The 17730-nt window shown below is 38.7% G+C and overlaps 1 protein-coding gene and 1 long non-coding RNA gene across 7 annotated transcripts in view; one reads left to right on the forward strand and one right to left on the reverse strand.

The window, feature by feature from the left end:
• Window positions 1–31: 31 nt before the first annotated feature.
• On the reverse strand, window positions 32–11128 carry LOC118229526. The gene is made up of 4 exons (XR_004765687.1): window positions 10990–11128; window positions 4214–4319; window positions 3767–3899; window positions 32–91 (listed from the first exon to the last, which is right to left on the reverse strand). It is a non-coding gene; the product is annotated as an uncharacterized LOC118229526 (long non-coding RNA).
• A 7-nt stretch (window positions 11129–11135) lies between these two features.
• The window catches only part of LOC118229507 (protein FAM184A-like), a 142389-nt gene continuing 135794 nt past the window's right edge, over window positions 11136–17730 (forward strand). For all 6 annotated transcript variants that reach the window (XM_035421500.1, XM_035421539.1, XM_035421518.1 and 3 more), the window contains exon 1: window positions 11136–11339. In XM_035421500.1, the coding sequence (XP_035277391.1) occupies window positions 11157–11339 (183 nt within the window). In that variant the 5' untranslated portion in view covers window positions 11136–11156. The remainder of the gene's footprint in view (window positions 11340–17730) is intronic.

Below are 17730 nucleotides of genomic sequence, written 5' to 3' on the forward strand. Positions count from 1 at the left end.
ATCTCTGTCTCTTACCTGGGTTCAGCTTAAGATGGTGGTTATCCATCCAGCTCTGGATGTCCCTCAGGCAAGCAGAGATGCAAGCGGAGACCTGTGAGTCAGAGGGGGGGAAGGAGAGAAAGAGTTGGGTGTCATCGGCATAACAGTGATAAGACAAACCATGGGCAGAGAATAAAGGATAGGGTGTACAGGGAGAACAGGAGGGGACCAAGGACTGAGCCTGGGGAACTCCTGTGGCAAGGGGGCAAGGTGCCGATACTGCACCAGCCCAGTATATGTCCCTTATGCCATCATAGTATTTTTAATTCTTGAAACAATAACAAAACAATTATTATCTCCGCCAGGCGAGAGCCTGGAGGGGATTATGCGTTTGGTCGCGCGCGTGTGTGTGTTTGTGTATCTGTCCGCAGCTAATCTCACATACTACTGGGCCGATCAGCCTAATACTTGCTAAGGTAGCACTTAAGCAGCTACAGTGTGCCATCAGCAGACAACAGACCAAACACCCAGACAATGCCTTTATCATAGGCGGTGATTTCAACCATACTAACCTCAGGATAGTTTTACCTAAATTCCATCAACATGTCTCCTGCCCCACTAGGGGACAAAACACCCTGGACCATCTCTACACTAATATTAAGGACTCATACTTTCTGAATACACATAAAACAGTGCAAAAATGTTTGAAAAAAAAGGCTTGCTACCTGAAGCTGCTGATTTTACAAGCCTAAAGAAATTCAGTGTATTAGATAAACCATCAAACATTCTTTCAGGCACTTATGGCATTGTGAATTCTTTTTTTTTTTTTTTCATTCAGGTGTTTCTTTTGAAACTGTCCCAATCTGTACTGTTCAGCTTTGAGTGGCGTGTATTGAGGCGCTCTGGCTCGGAGATACTTCCAGCACATCTGATGTGTAGTAGAATATAATGTCAAGAGGATGAGGCCAAATGAAAGCATTCTTCCCTCCTGACTGCTGCATGCAGCTCACCTCGATTTCATTGCCCACCACCTTGAGGACTTGAGCCCCACAAAAGGTTGACCGTCATACTTCACAAATATGAATTTCCCACTCAGATCATGGGGGTTTTCTTTGGCTTGGGGACTCATGGGAGGGACCTCAGTTGTATTCTGGAAGTCCACTTCTGAGGGATTATGACATTGGCAGATCTCTGGTCTGCTACAGAAACAGGAGATCTCCCTGTGCTGGATTTGGCCAGGTTGTACTGAGGTCACCTGGTGGATTCTTAGTGTTCCTTTCACAGCTGGAACATTGTCTAGAAGAGCCTCATCATATCTCTCAATGTCTTCATCAGAGATCCAGTAGTACTTGATGCTTGACTCTGGGGTCTGCACATCTGTACCTCTTTGAACAGCAGAGTCTGCAATGCGTTTGACAGCCCCACCAACTCCATCAGGAGCCCCTTTGCCATGGGACTTCTCTGAGAAGTTCCACATCACACACTTGATGCCGGAGAGAAATGCTATTGTGCTAAGAAGGTAAAAGTTCTTCTTATTCATGTACTGTGTGACAGGTCCATCACTCATGACATGCAAAGTTGTGGGGGAGGATTGCACCTCTCCCTCACATCCTTCAGCACCGGCTCTAAGTGGGCCCATATAGCACGTTCATCATGTTGAAGGGATGAAGAGATGGTGGCATATGACTGACATCCATGTGCTTAATAGGCCACACGTGTGAACTGTGGCCTGTTTCCTGCTTCCTCCGAAATGAAAAGCTTGGACTTCACTATTCAGCTTGCATGAAAAACTTTCTGAAAAGTCTACATGAATGAAAACTTCATTCTCCATCAGGGTTTCTTTTAATCCCCTGCCCTCTTCGGCTTGGTGCAACCAGTTGAAGTGATGTTTAGCCAGAAAATTAAGTTTCTGTCAGGACCACTGTCATCAAAGTAGATCTTTATTGACAATAAAGGCAATACAGTTATGTTTGGCGTTTGTTCAGTTTGTTCTGGAGCTCTCCCGCCAACCACGCAGCCTGCATGGATAAGGCCGGGAGGCCAGCAGCCAAACCCCCCTAGAGGGGTACACACAGAACAGATCCAGCGGCAAAGCAAGTTCTTAACACGTAGGGATGGAGCAATACAAATTCTTAACACATAGAAATGGAGAAATGCAAATTCTTGACACATAGGGATGGAGCTGGGGTGGTGGAGGGGATTTACAAAGCAACGTGCAGCAGCTTGCATGCAGGAGGAGCAGCCGAATGAGTAGAGTGAGGCTGTTTAAGTAGACCGCCCTGGTAAGTGAATGTGCTGTGATAGGCGAACATCACTCAGCTGAGCCATCAGCTGATTCAGCCGGAGCGCTTGACTCTCGTGAACTACGCGATGCTCCATTTCTGGTTGAACAGCTCCAATAGATCAGACCATGTTCCACCTTGCGTCGTCTTAGCAAAATTTGCAAATGTTCTCTGTCCATCCGATTTTGTCTCTCATTACCACTGCTGCCATGTAACAGGTACTTCCTCCTGAGGTACTGCCACCTCGATGTCATTGTAACTGCACTCCGCACAGATCCGATACATGCACTCCTTGCTTTGTGGATCACATACAATTGAAGTCAGTAGCTCTGAAATGCTGGCAGTTTGCAGCAGACCTTTCTGCTGCAGTTTGTCTACTTAAAGCTTGACATTTTCATGGTCAATGCATGCACATGTGTTTTCCGATCTGATGCTTTGGGTGGTGTCATAAAATGGACAAACTGTCTGTATGACAGCAAGAAAGGCTTTTTCATTTCAGAATTAAACTGAACATGGAGCTCAGTGAGGGGTTTAATTAACACTCGCCTCTGGTGTTTGTTTTTGTTTTCAGTTATTGTATCCTTTTTCCCCGATAGTATGCGGCTGTTCTCGTCCCAACAGAGAAATTTAACCACTTCTTCCTTTCTCACCAGGGAAAGTTTCTTAGTACCTCTTGGCTTGTTTCTTTCACTGACTGTTTTTTTGCCTTTCCTTAACCTTTCTATGCACTTCTGCAATTTCTCTGAAGTTTTTTTTGTGGTTGCCAATTCCCTTTTCAGTTTTAGCATTTTCTTCCGTAATTTTGCCTTCTCTTTTTGCAAAATTCTACAGCGTTTCCTGACCTTTCTTTCTTTTTCTGGTGTCGAGGATGCTTGTGGTTGCTCCCCATCCTGCACCTTCATGTTGGAAATAACCTGATCAGGAGGGTTAGGCGGAGCCTCTACTAGAGGAACAACTGGATCACCTGCTGATGAATTCATAGATTCAGGTGTAAAGTTCATTATTTTGTCCAGTGCCCTGTGCTTTTTTTGGTAGTGTAAGGGAAATATGAGAAATTACTGTTTACATATTTACTCGTTTTTATATAACCTTAAGAAATCATTTTAAATTTCTTTTCTGTCTAACTGAGAATTATTAGGAATGCATAGCCCCTCCCGTGTGTGTTCCTCATTTTCCCCAGAAAACTGTCTCTGTATTTCTCCATTGTTTTTAGTCACTGTGACATGATAGCCTTGAAGAAGTCAGAACGTCTAAACAAGTCTGTATCTCAGAAATCCAATGTTTTTAACCAATCAGAGACAAGCTGCAAAACAGTTTGAGACAGGTTTTGGGAAAATTCCAGAACCCGCCTTTCACCTACTTTTAACTGTATAAAATGAATGGCTTTTCACCTGTTCTGAGAGCTTTCATACAGACGTGTTGTGGCGCTGTGTGGATTCTCCTATTCGGCTGAATAAATATATCTGAACTGAATATTGTGTGCAAGTCTGTTGGACTCTTCTCACCGACTGGGGGAAATTAAGGTAACTTCCACCACAGTAGCTCCTCCACTGCTGCCTTGTTTTTTCTTGTTGTGCCTTGGAGAGCTGACTTACTGGTGTTTTCAGTATTTTCCCCTCATTCTTCCTTTTTTGGTAACTAAAAAAAATACAGAGACAGAGATTCAGGTGACTAACAGCAAAACATGCTTACCAATGAAAATGTAACATACCTATCTCTAAAAAAAGACATAAAGTTTCAGACCCCTGTTATTTAAATCAATCAAAATATATGGGACATAATATTTTATAGTTAAAATATTGAATAGCATGGGTAATAAAAACTATGCTCTACTGTAATACTGCATGTTGCACTGCTATTAAGTATGTATTATCATGTAATAACTGTAGTTACCATGAAAATGAACATTACACCATAGTGAAATATACAGATACACACAATGAACACAATACCTTGCTTTTCTTTTGGCAAGGTACTCTGCCCTTGCAACTGGATCATTTTTTAAACGATCTCTATGCCGTGCTGTTTTTTCCTTGCTTGATAATGGCATCTACAAAACTGAATGAAAAAATAATAACTTAAAGCTGCATTTTTGTCCTTGTACTCAAGGTTATACATACATTTTTTAAATCAAATACACATTTTTATAGTTTTCCAGGGGTCATACCACCTGACATGGTAAGTTGAACCAAACTCACCATTACTCAAAAACATCAAATTATGTAATATTTGTGGGAGAGTTACTAATCTTGCTACTAGATCAGTTGGGGTCTTCTGTGAGATGTCACACCCTGTTACATGGTTTTCTTAAAGGCACAGTACATAAAATGATGGTTTTATGTTGGTCTGACATTTGGAGAAGTCTGACTTCTCCCTGACATTTGGAGAAGTCCATTTTTCAGACAAAATTTTTTAAAGTAATAGAATAGTTTTGAAATAGGACTATTACACTACTTTCCGTCATTTATAAGCAATCTAACATAAAATCATGCGAAGTATTTGATTAGGAATTTTATTAAGAAAACTAACCTTTTTATTGCAGCTTTGTTCTCTGCATGTATGTTCGGATGGGCGCACCACCTGACATTTTGGGACTTTAGAACACCAAAACTCCAAAAGTAAATTGAATTTCAATAAAATGAGAAGGGTTTCTCATGAAGGAGATATTATAGTGCAATTTGATATATAACATGTTTTTTTTATTATTGTTTTTAGGAAAATAATGAATTTGGACACACAAAAAATCACGTCATGTCATTGACCCTTTTGTCAAAATATTGCTTTGATAACTTAATCAATGTGGCTGCCAGCAGCCAATCAAAATTCAGCAGCTTCTAATTTCCATTGTGAATGTCCAATCGACATGAAAATTGGTACAGACGTTTATGACATCATGAAGAAGGGGTGTACAACCTTGGAGCAAACGGCCAAAAGGTGGCGCTACAGCAAGGACGTTTACCTTTTAGCCTGTATCTCAGGAATTACTTGACTCAAAATTCCTTTTTCTTATGTTTCCTACAATGGACTTTTATCAATTTGCTTCATAAATTTGACTTTTTACATGTTAGTCTTCCTGCCTATTCACACTGTCTGAAATACCTACTTTTATCATCTCATCCGAGACCGTTTCCAATTCAGTGTGAAACATCAACAGACCATGCTTACCACAAGTTATCAAAGAAAGTTGGATACGTCAAACAGTTTGATTTATTTTCTCAGATTAAATTTTGTCATGAGGCAATGAATTTTAAGCAGGCTAAATAAGCCACTCTGAATGTGTAATCAACATTTTATTTAATATACAGGTGTAGAACATCATAATTGTTAGATGTTTGGTAATAGTTATCATTCATTACCTTTATTATTCATATTTTTCTTAATAAATGTTTACGTTGCTTGGAGCCTTGACAATTCAACAGTTTGAGTGCGTGAATTCGGTAGGTCCGATCAAGGATGCTCCGTGGTGCTGGGGGTTAACCCCACATCATGACATGCCAGAGGACCCCAGTTCAAATCCCGACATAGGCTTGGCCTTCTGAATGACTGGTGAAAGGTAAACCTGCATCAGTGAGCTTACTGTAGCCAGTTTTTTTTTAAAAGCATATGATTTTTTCAAATATCGTCAATTACCAATGTCGTTGCTCCTTTTCCCATTTGACTCCAATGACTGGAATGACTAGGGACTTTCAAATCTAAATCACCAATTTCCAGTGCCAAATCTCCAATCTCTAATTTGCATCAAATTGCACAAAAAGTACACATGTAACCCAAGTACCAAGGCTGAAATGTTACCTCATTATTTAGCCTATGTGTCAAAATTAGCTTTGGTTGAGGGTTCAAATCCTGGTGGTGGTATCGTCAACTGCTTCAAATCTTCATTTGATCTGGATCTGCGCTTGTGTTCATAATGGGCATTCAATTCATAATGTATCTCATGTGTTTCAAAAACTTTTTAGAATTACACACTTTCATATTTTTTGTTCATGCATACTGTACATGCACTCAACACTGACTTTGCCAGTAACTCAGTGAAAAGGAGTTTGTTTCCCAATCCAAAGGTTGAGGGTTCAAACCTTGCCTTTGCCTTACTTCACCTGGTCTTAATGCTAAATCTTCAAGTTCTTGGGCTGACTGTCTCTCGTCATTTCAGCTTGCATTCATGAAAGCCACATTTCATTAACAATTAAATAACAAACAAGCATCCAAATGCTCCCAATCTGCTTGGACCCCGATCATTGCGACTTGCGGCTATTATTATTATTATTATTATTATTTAATAGTTGATAATGCCGTATAATTTGTACAGTGAATTGGCACATTAGTGGATTTTCACAAAAGCAGAATTCCTCAATCTCCCAGTCTCAATCTCAATTTTGGAATTTGCATCGCAAAACCAACGTCCCTGACAATAATATCCTATTGTTGCTCCATTCAGCAGTAGCGTACTGGTCAAAGCATAGGGTATTGTACATATTTACCGCGGAAACAAGCGCTAAATGAGTGCTGCAGTAGACGTAAAGTTGGTTTCATACTGGGATATTCAGATTCCGGCTTCAATAGCTCACGAACGAAATGTCAAATAATCAAACAAACCACAAATTCTGACATTAGATTTTTTGGTAAATAATGTATTGTGACATAATATTAACTACATTGAAACACATCTAGATTCAAGGACTTAAAAACTGAGGAACAGTTAAACCCCAGATAAACATTAAACACCATTTTCCCCATGGCGCGCAGAAACTGCCGCCGTGGGCTGTGCAAGGCAAATTGTGGTCACTCACTCACTCACTCACGGACGACCTTTGAGGGAGGTTTGGTGGGACGCATGCGCATTTTTAAGCACAGCTTTATTGCCTAACGTTACTTTAGCTAACCCTAGCATGTTTGCGTTTCGCCTACTTTAGGTAACCTCGTTAGCGTGTACGGATGCTATCCTGCATGCATGAGTAGGAGCTAAGGACACACAGCTACAACCACCGATACAGATGTATTGACACACGGAGGACAACAAATAATGTTACAGAGGTGATGACGTGCCATAGCTAGCTAGCTATATAGTATGGAGGGCAAAACCGTGTTTTAGAATGTTGCCAGCAGTGTATGCGTGTGAACTTGACAACACATTTCTCATATAAATCGTAGTTTGTAGCCTTTTTTTAGCTCATTACAGTGGTGGTAGAAGTGACAAGAAGTGGTACTGTGCCGTTAGCCTTTATTGATCACTGTACAAGGTTAATATAAAGTAGCTAGCACAATCTGACACCACTAACCCATAAAAATGTACCGTGAATGGTACTTGCTCAATCGAACGGTAAATGTGAAAAACATTCGATTACAGTCAGCGGCACCAACATTTTCTGTTACACCCTCAATAAACGGAAAAACTCCCAGTAGAAATTGAATTAAATCTTTTAAAGTTGTATATTTTCTGAAACAATATCGATTCCGCTTGGCCACGGTGAGTGAAACTACGTGATCTGAGCGTATAGTTTCTATGTAAATTACGTCAAAAGGATTCAACCTTGTTGTTTGCTACCTAAACTTCACAGCACAGTCATTGCCATTATCATGATTGTAGCATGAAGTGTCTATTTTCAAAATCTATCTAAATCATTCACAAATGACCTGGGACTTTGAAGTTATAAGGCGGGATGTATGAAGTCTCCAGTGAAAATATTGACCTGGCTATATCAGTCAGAATTCTGAGAGAACCAACTGCCATATATATGAGCGTGTCAAATCAACCAAAAAATATAGTTCGCCAAGTTGTGCCGTGGGTCTGGACGTGCTTGTTTTCCTTTCAGCTGCATGTGAGGATTGAGTGAATATAGGAGGGTGGTCAGTCTGGCCAACTTGATTCCTTCTGCATTGACTAAAATTAAAGAAAAGATTAATCCATTATTTTAAATATAACTTGACTCTTAACACAGAAATCCAGTAAACATGGTAAATGTTTGTTCTAATTTAACAATTTTGCTTTTTCTGTTACCACAATGCCACACACATATCCTGTAGTATGTCCAGTAGGGGGCCTTCTATTAAGTATTATTGGTTTTAGTGCCATCCTACTGGTGGTTGTGAAGCTATTGAATTTTTTTCCTAAAAAGACAAAAGAAAAATTCCCCAAAATTAAATGAAAGTTTACTTTCCAAATCGTTGTAGTATGCCCAGTAGAAGGCCTTCTATCAAACTGGTAGGTTTGGTGCTGTCCTACAGATGGTTGTGAAGCTACTGAAATTTTTTCCAAATAAAAATTCACCAAAATTAAACAGACGTAATATTTCCAAATCTGTAAGTTGTAGTATGTCTAGTAGGTGGCCATCTATTAAGTATAGTAAGTTTTTGTCCTACTGATGGTTGCAAAGCTATTGAACTTTTTCCCAAATCTGAAGGTTTTAGTATGCCCAGAATGGGGCCTTCTAATAAGTATCGTTGGATTTATTGTTGTCCTACTGACGGTTGCAAAGCTATTGAATTTTTTCCCAAATAAATTCACCAAAATTAAACAGAAGTAACATTCCCAAATCGGAAGTAACATTTCCAAGGGGGCCTTGTATAAAGTATTGTTGGTTTTAGTGTTGATCTACTGACGGCTGCAAAGTTATGGCATGCCAACTAAAAACTTAATTGAAGAAAAACTAAAAAAAAGAAAAGAAAATAATTAACCTAAAGTAATCTAGACCTCTTTAAAGCACTGCAACAGAATCGACTGTCATGGTGGTGCTGTAGGGTAATTGGTAAGGAACTGCCCTTGCATTCGGAAGTTTGCTAGTTCGATTCTCAGGTAGAATGCTTTTGTTTTACACTTGAGCAAGATACTCAACCTGCATTGTTTCTGCTGTATATAACCAACTGTATAAATGTAACAGGGTCAATTGTACAGCAGTAATGTCAAATGTACATTTTTATAATTACTCAAAATTTGTAAATAGTTACCTGATGTTAAGCCTTCAGGGTCAACATGTGGAACCATTGAGACTCGGTTTCTGTGTTCCTACGTGCACTTCCGGGGATTCCCCCTATAAACGAGGTCTTCCACCTCTACCTCTCCCTTTTCAATTATTGTACTACATTGGAGAGGTAAGCAACATAATGGTCTCTTTATTAAATGATATGTATAAGATTACGTGTTAGCTAAATGCACTGTGTAGTATGCTAATATGTTTCCTGTGTTATCTAATTTGTGTAGGAGCCCAAACTAATGTGCATGATTGACCGGAGGAATCCGTTATTTTATATTTGTAACAGAATAAACAGAGATCCGAAGATATTCTGGTCTGGCATTCATTTTATTCGAAACACAACACAGACAAGTTAACCACCACCGGTTGCATAAATGTATACAATGTAAATGCTATGTAAAGAGTTGTGTGGTTCAACTGATGGTTGCAAAGCTTTTGAGTTTTTTTCCAAATACAAATTTTCCTAAATTAAACAGTTTAGAAAATTTGTAAATATGTTTGCAGTATGGTTAATAGGAAGTCATCTATTATGTGTGTGGGCTTTTCTGTTCTCCTATTTGTAGTTGTCAAGCCACTGAAATTATGTTTTGTAATAAAGGTGTACCAAAATTAAACCAAAATGTAAAAGCTGCAGTATTGTCAATGGAGCATGTACTAAGTGGCGGCTTACAATGCTGTCCACCACACAGTTGAAAATCTATTGAATTTTTTTTTTTTTTAAACAGCAAATTAAAACATGGCAAGATTTACAAACCTAAAAGCTGTAATGTTGTCAACGGGATGCAGTGCAATGGGTGCTGATTTTAGTGCATCCCATTGCACAATTGAGAATTTATTTAATTTTAGAAAATTGAAAACTTATACAAAATTAAAACCAGCTCATTAAAAACGTAATCAACCAGATGCAAAACGTCCAAACCTAAAATCTGTAGTATGGTCGTCATAAGTTTACCCCACAGTCCAAGGAACGTAAAACCAATTAGTGTTATACACGTTGATCGATGGCTTTGACATCTTGCAACCCCTCAGTTTCTTGTCGCTATACTTTGTAGACGGTCCCTAAACACTCGGTGCGCCGACGGATTTCCATAGAGAGATCAATGTAATTTCTCATTTTCAAAAGCAAATCTGTCGAAAAAGCGGTTGTTGTCCATTAAGTAGGTTGCCATGGTTAAGAGGTTAGTGTTAGTATTGTTAGTATCTTATTTGGACGTTTCGTTCGTGAGCTATTGAAGCAGAAAGTCCTAATTTCCCAATATAAAACAAACTTTGCCCCAGTACAAAAACGCAAAACCTTTAAATAATTGGTCGGATATTGTCAGGAGTGACACAACAGCGATATTGTATTGAATCCGCGATTTGTCCTAAAACTATCAATTTCCTTGTATGGCGCTGACACTAGTAGGCTATTCTCTACGGGTGACTGGCAGAGAACAGAGACGATCAAGGAACAAGCCCTCATTATTAGCTCTTTACTTTCTCAAGAAAGTTTTAAGGCTCACAAACATCGTGGCAACACGCCAGGTAAAAAGAATGTTTGTAGCCAAATGACCGATTGGTTTCAGTGAGCTGCCAAGCATTGTAGGCTAGCCTACTACACCAGTCTGCGGAAAGTTGGAAGGACAAGTAGACGACAGCTAACCACTAAGAAGATGTTGGCTATTCACTGATACATAGCCTGTACACTTACATTGGCTGAGTCGATTTGCATATCTAATATTTATTTAGGTTATTTAAGTCGATTTGCTTGTTGAACTCACCGATTGTAATGTAGTCTCTTTACGTTTGCAGCTGTGACTATTGAAGTCCAATAGGGGAAACGATTTGCCTGGCTGTCGTTGATGTGCAGGGGTAAATGTATATTTAATGCTTTCGTATTGTAATAACCGTTCAATTCTGGAGCACTTGCAAGCCAAGGACCTTGAAGATGGCGTCAGGAACGAGTTGGCAGCAAGACTATTATGGTACTGGCAATTCATCCTCTGGGCCAGGGAAATATAATCCTGAAATAATATCATCGAAAATGTCTTACCAGCAGTCGAGCCTAACCACGGAATATACCAAAGATATGCACCTGAAAATGAGCAAGAAAATAGCACAGCTTACAAAGGTACTGTTCGCGTCTCTGTTGTTTAATGTGAAATGCTTGCTGACAAAGGATAGGAATTGCTTGCGCCTATCACAAATGTCAGGGAGAGCAAACCTCGTGCACACTACTGTGGTTATGTTTTTACGGGTGTGACCCAGTTAGATTGCTGGCTGGAACATGACTTTAATCGAATTCACTATTGAATACATTTTTGCAGAAGGAGGAGAATCTGGACATGTAGTATTGATGGGGTAACTGATTAGCCGTGTTTCTATTTGCGCGTCACGAGAAGGGAATACTGTGATTTTTTAAATTTCAATTTTCTATAATATTTCAGTGTAATAGGCCAGGCTAAGTGCTAGGCAGACACACTGCGTTTAAGGTTAATTGTGTAAAACCTTTTTCTAAGAAAAATATTTATAAACACGTAGGCCTATATATTCTACTGAATTACATTACATAGCTTTGTTGACAGCAAAGGCCCTTATTCTAATTGACGTGTAATTGACGTCCTAGATTTGTAAAATGTTTAAATTGTATACCCTCCGAGATCTTGTAGCATAGGGAAATGCCGCTGCTGTGTTCTTTGAATGTTACGTTTTTACTGATTTGTTTTTCTGCATGTAATAATATGGACACTATGCGCCAGTCGGCTGTTTGGACCTAATAGGCCTACATATAAGGTATGAAATAACAACCATTGCATGCAATCCATATATTTCGTACTACAAGTGTGTGGCCCTCCATGTCTCTAAATTTCGTGGTGATATGTTAAAGAACATAGTCACGACAAGCTATGAATTTGAAATAAAAAAAGGCTACGCAGCAAAATTAAAGTTAAATCAACTTCAACAGCAATCAACTTCAACGGATCCAGTTGGGACCATATTTTCTTTGTGAAAGTAGTCTCTTTTTCCAAGAGCAATAGTTATTGGGGCAGAGTATGATTACTTATATGTCTGTGATCAGTATTTTCCCTGCAACAAAATTCTGGTGAGAATGGATGTATGCAAGCTTTATTGAGCAATGCTTCTATTGTTTACGAGTTACTTGTTCACCAGGGCAAAAAGGAAGTTAGTACTAATAAGTGTCAAGTTTGGTCTTGTCCCTTGACAACTAAATTTCATATTTAGTTGATTTTTTCATTCACTACTGAGAATTCGCTACTGAGAATACCCTTTGGCATTGGCTGGAGGGTGTATATTCAGATATGTCAAGTGCAGAGTAGACAACAGTCCTTTCTGCAGTATCCAAAATATTCAGGCTCCTTTCTATTCAATGGCATGCATACAACAAACCTTATGAAGAATTTATGAGTTGTATGTATATAAAATTAATCTGCTTTTAGAGTATTATAGTTATATTCAGATATTGATAAATTGCATTTATTGTGTTTTCATAAGCAGATATTTTTATTCTTCTTGTCACACTGCATTAACGTTAGGACTAAAATGATGTGCTGTTATTAACTAGACCAGCAACTATACCCCCAGCTGGGTGTGAGCCAAAGATGAGATATCAATGAAAAATAGATAGCCAAATGTGGGTTCCTGCCAATGATAGATTAATGTTATGTATGGAAAACTATCTTACAATTATGAGAATGTGTGGATACTGCAATACAAAAAGAAACATCTCTCCTGTATGTTTCTGAGACATGCATTGAGACCATGTGAAAGGACCTCAACAAAGTGGCATGGTGTGTGAGTTGACATCTGTGAATAATTGCAAGTTATTCTTTCAGTAAATAAATATTTATTGGAAGCCTTGCAGGAATAGTTTTGTCCTCCTCTGGTGTTTATTGTCTGATTGGACCCTGTGCATTGCTGCTTGCAGCTATATTTATATGGAGGACTAAATGTGCCCAAATTAAATAAATCATGAAATAAATACATATGGAATTAAATAAATAAATAATACATTTTCTTCCGAAATAATTAAATAACTGCCGACTCATGATATTCTTTTTCACAATAACATGATTATATTTTATTTCATAACATGTTGTATTTATAAATTGCTTTTTCATTATGCCTCTGCGACGGCACAGCCGTGGCCGGAAGCATTATGTTTTCGGGTTGTCCGTCCTTCTGTCCGTCCCGATTCTCGTGAACACGATATCTCAGGAACGCCTTGAGGGAATTTCTTCACATTTGGCACACATGTCCACTTGGACTCAAGGATGAACTGATTAGATTTTAGTGGTCAAAGGTCAAGGTCACTGTGACCTCACAAAACACATTTTTGGCCATAACTCAAGAATTCATACACTAATTATGACAAAGTTTCACACAAATGTCTAATAGGATAAAATGATGAAGTGATGACATTTTATATCCAAACGGTCAAACAGAGCACTGGCTACTGGTTGGCGGAGGCATACAACCTCGAGGCGGTATTTCTAGTTTCATCATAACACTTTTTTGTATGACTTCTTTTCGAATAGTGTTTTTATTTCCAAACTCCCTTTTTCATTTTGTATTAAACTTTTCAAAATGGTAAGACCTCCTGTCAATCGACACAAGCAGGGTGGGATCACTCACGATCATTGGTTGCTCAGACATTCAGACAAAAGCAGCAGCACTGTAAATATACATTTGAATGATAAAATTATAGCTAGTAGGTCTTATTAGGCTATTGTATAGCTATTAGACTACAAGTCACTCTACACACATCCGTTCTCAACATAAGCTGCAAATAGGTCAAATAATGCATACAAAAAAAATATTGAATGAGTGAAAATACTTTTTAAGAGTGAAAGGAAGTTGCAAAAACACAAAACGCAAGTTAAGTTTCATCATGACAGTGCTACATCAGTCTAATGTCAAGGGGTTCTTCTGATTAAGAACACTGCTTGCTAGCTAGGCAGCTAGCAGGGCTAATGCTGCTAGCCAATCCACTCACAGTTCCTGCCTAGCAGGGTTGGTGAAGTGTCTTCATTGCACACACAGACAGAAGCTGGTTTTAACTAGAGCCCGACCGATATATCAGTGTGGCCGATATATCGGCCATTATTTGACTTTTTTGATGACATCAGGATCGGCAGTTATGCTGCCGATGTGTCCCGATATACTTATTTTTTTAAAGTATAATAAACAAAGAAACAATGATTATTTATCTGTACTTGTCTGTTCGAACGTTGTAATTGCTATTTACTAGAATTATCCAGTAGAGGGAGCTCTAATACAAGTGTGAACTGCAGCAGCTGACGCGCTACTTCTCTAATAAGACGTTTGTCACTCGTGCCTCATCCAATATTCTCCACTGCAAGACTTGTCTGCACAGATTCGATTGCCGCAATGAAGGTATGTATATTTAGTGAAAGTTTTTAATTAAATGCGTTTATACGACCACTATGTTTATCAATCCTCATTATCAAGCGAGCGAGCTAGCTAACATATTTGGTTCACTTTAGCAAGCTAGCTGGCTAGCAATCATTTATGAAGTGGCAGTGAGCACATAAGCAGCGTAGGATCTACATTTCCAGAGGACATCGCTGTATTCTCAAATAAATAACCAGCCAAAAAAAATGGTGATTGAATGCATCACACATTTGTTTTTGTATCTGAGATAATGATATTAGCTACTTTATGATGCTGTGTCAATAGCCAACGCGTTATTGCAAGCGAGTGTGTCATCTAGTCACGCGTCATCGTAGCAAGCTAACCAGACAGTAAAAACGCAGATAAAACACTTCTAACGTGGATCATTTTAAGCCATGTTATCTAGCTTTGTCGTGATAACATGAAAGAAGGATTTCTGTTGGAGAAGTGAATCAGCCAACAGTTAGCGCGGGTAACCTGCACGAAAGCGCATTGTAGTTTTTTTCACGTATTTCTTCCAGTCAATTTAATTTAATCTAACGTTACACTTGATTCACTATTTAGCTCTGCTAGATAATGTCTTACTCTTTGAGATCATGTAGTAGAAATAAAATAAGAAAATATAATCCATTTAACTTACTGAGAATATATAATAAGAAATAATGAGGCTGTGTCAATAGCTAATGCGTTATTGCGAGCGAGTGTGTCATCTAGTCACGTGTCAGAGCGCATTCTAGTTATTTTCGCCACCGAATTCTTATGAACAGGGAAACTCGCTAGATAGTCTTACTCTTTGAGATCATGTAGTAGGAATAAAATAAGAAAATATAATTAATGTACTGAGAATAGATACTAAGAAATAATAACAAATTAATAACAACAACAACAATAATAATAATATTCATAAAAATACATGTTTGAAACTGGAAAACTGATTTTTTTAAATTAATTTTTTATAGATGGCTGGAAAAGAAAGGAGTAAAAGCAAGGTGTGGAGTTATTTTGATTTCACACACTTAAAGATGGTGTTAATATATATATTTAATATCATCTTTTACTTTTTTATCTAAAAAGTTCTTTATGTGTTTATTTTTATTTGTTTGCTTATAAGTTAAATGTTCTTAAATATAGAAACTTAAATAAAATATAAGTTTTTCAAAATGTTGCACTTTTTGACAAAATATCGGTCAAAACATCGGTAATCGGTGGGCTAGGACTCTCCAAAATCGGGATCAGCATCGGACCCAAAAATCTGGCATCGGTCGGGCTCTAGTTTTAACTCGCGATAGCAAATGAAAGTGCCATTATTTAGCACAAATGTTTGTTTAATTGTTTTTCATATTTTTTCAATCCGAATTCAGTATTGCACAATGTGTAATAACTACAAATTACAGTGGACACACTTTGTAGGCTTGAACACAGGAGATGCACTACCAGTCTGAAAAAGGCCCATGAAGTATCTTTTTTTGCTGTTGCGAGGCAACTGCACTCTGCTCCTTTCAGTCACATATTTAATGGCATTAGCTCAAAAATAACTTGCTATCCATGTTCATCATGGCACAAATTTGTTGCCGTACCTTGGACCGCTTATTTTTGTCATGGTAGTCATGATTTGTGAAATCATAGAACTTTGAGTGGGCTGAAACTAATGACTAACTTCTCTTTCATCTTCTTCATTTACAGTGGAAGCTAATGGCAGAATCAATGCCTGCCTCTATTTTCATGAAATTGGACGACAGAGAAAAGAGCGCATCAAAATAGGATGATTATTAGCTCCATGCATTGAACATAATTACAGAAAAGGCAGCTTTTAAAGTGCATCCACTGTGATCGCAGCCTAACAAACTCACTGATAATAGAACATGAAGCTATATTATCTAAGGTGGGGAGGGGAGGGGGGCAGGTTCTGACACTTTGGGCATGAGTACTCGATGACTTGAGTACTCTAATGACAAGGACTGCTTGAGTACTGTACAGTACTATGGGGAAAAAAGTAATTAAATTCACATGAATTAACATGTTTAGCTTAATAATCTATTTTTACATGGTAGCTTTGGCTGTTTGTTGTTTTATGAATATTGTTAAATTCCTTTCTTCTCAGTCTGTAGCTATTTTCACCTGCAGTTTTCTGCAGCAGTTTTTTTTTCAAGATTACCGTGACATGACATACGGTGCCTTCAGAAAAGTATTCAGACCCCTTCATTTTTTCCACATTTTGCTACGTTACAGCCCTATTATAAAATGGATTATATTCATTTTTATTCTCATGAATCTATACACAATACACCATAATGAAAGAGAAAACAGGTTTAGAAATTTTTGCAAACTTGAAATAAAAAACTGAAATATCACATTTACATAAGTATTCATACCCTTTACTCAGTGCTTTGTTGAGGCACCTTTGGCAACGATTACAGCCTCAAGTCATCTTAAGCATGACGCTACAAGCTTGGCACACCTGTATTTGGGGTATTTCTCCCATTCTCTGCAGATCCTCTCAAGCTCTGTCAGGTTGGATGGGTAGCATTGCTGCACATCTATTTTCAGGTCTCTCCCAAGATGTTTGATCGGTTTCAAGTCTGGGCTATGCCTGAGCCACTCAAGGACATTCACAGGCTTGTACCAAAGCCACTCCTGTGTTTTCTTGGCTGTGTGCTTAGGGTTGTTGCCTTTGGAAGGTGAACCTTTGCCCCGGTCTGTGGTCCTGAGCGCTCTGGTGCAGGTTTTCATCAAGGATCTGTTTGTACTTTGCTCCATTCATCTTTCCCTTGATCCTGACTAGTCTCCCAGTTCCTGCTGCTGAAAAACATCTCCACAGCATGATGCTGCCACCACCATGCACTGTAGGATTGGTATTGGCCAGGTGATTAGTGGTGCCTGCTTTCCTCCAAATGTGACGCTTAGCATTGTGGCCATATAGTTCAGTCTTGGTTTCATCAGACGAGAGAATCTTGTTTCTCATGGTCTGAGAGTCCTTTAGGTGCCTTTTGGCAAACTCCGAGCGGACTGTTATGTAACTTTTACTGAGGGGTGGCTTCCATCTGGCCACTCTACCATAAAGGCCTGATTGGTGGAGTGCTGCAGAGATG

This window comes from Anguilla anguilla, chromosome 1 (assembly GCF_013347855.1).
Source record: "Anguilla anguilla isolate fAngAng1 chromosome 1, fAngAng1.pri, whole genome shotgun sequence".
In the NCBI taxonomy this organism is placed as follows: Eukaryota; Metazoa; Chordata; class Actinopteri; order Anguilliformes; family Anguillidae; genus Anguilla; species Anguilla anguilla.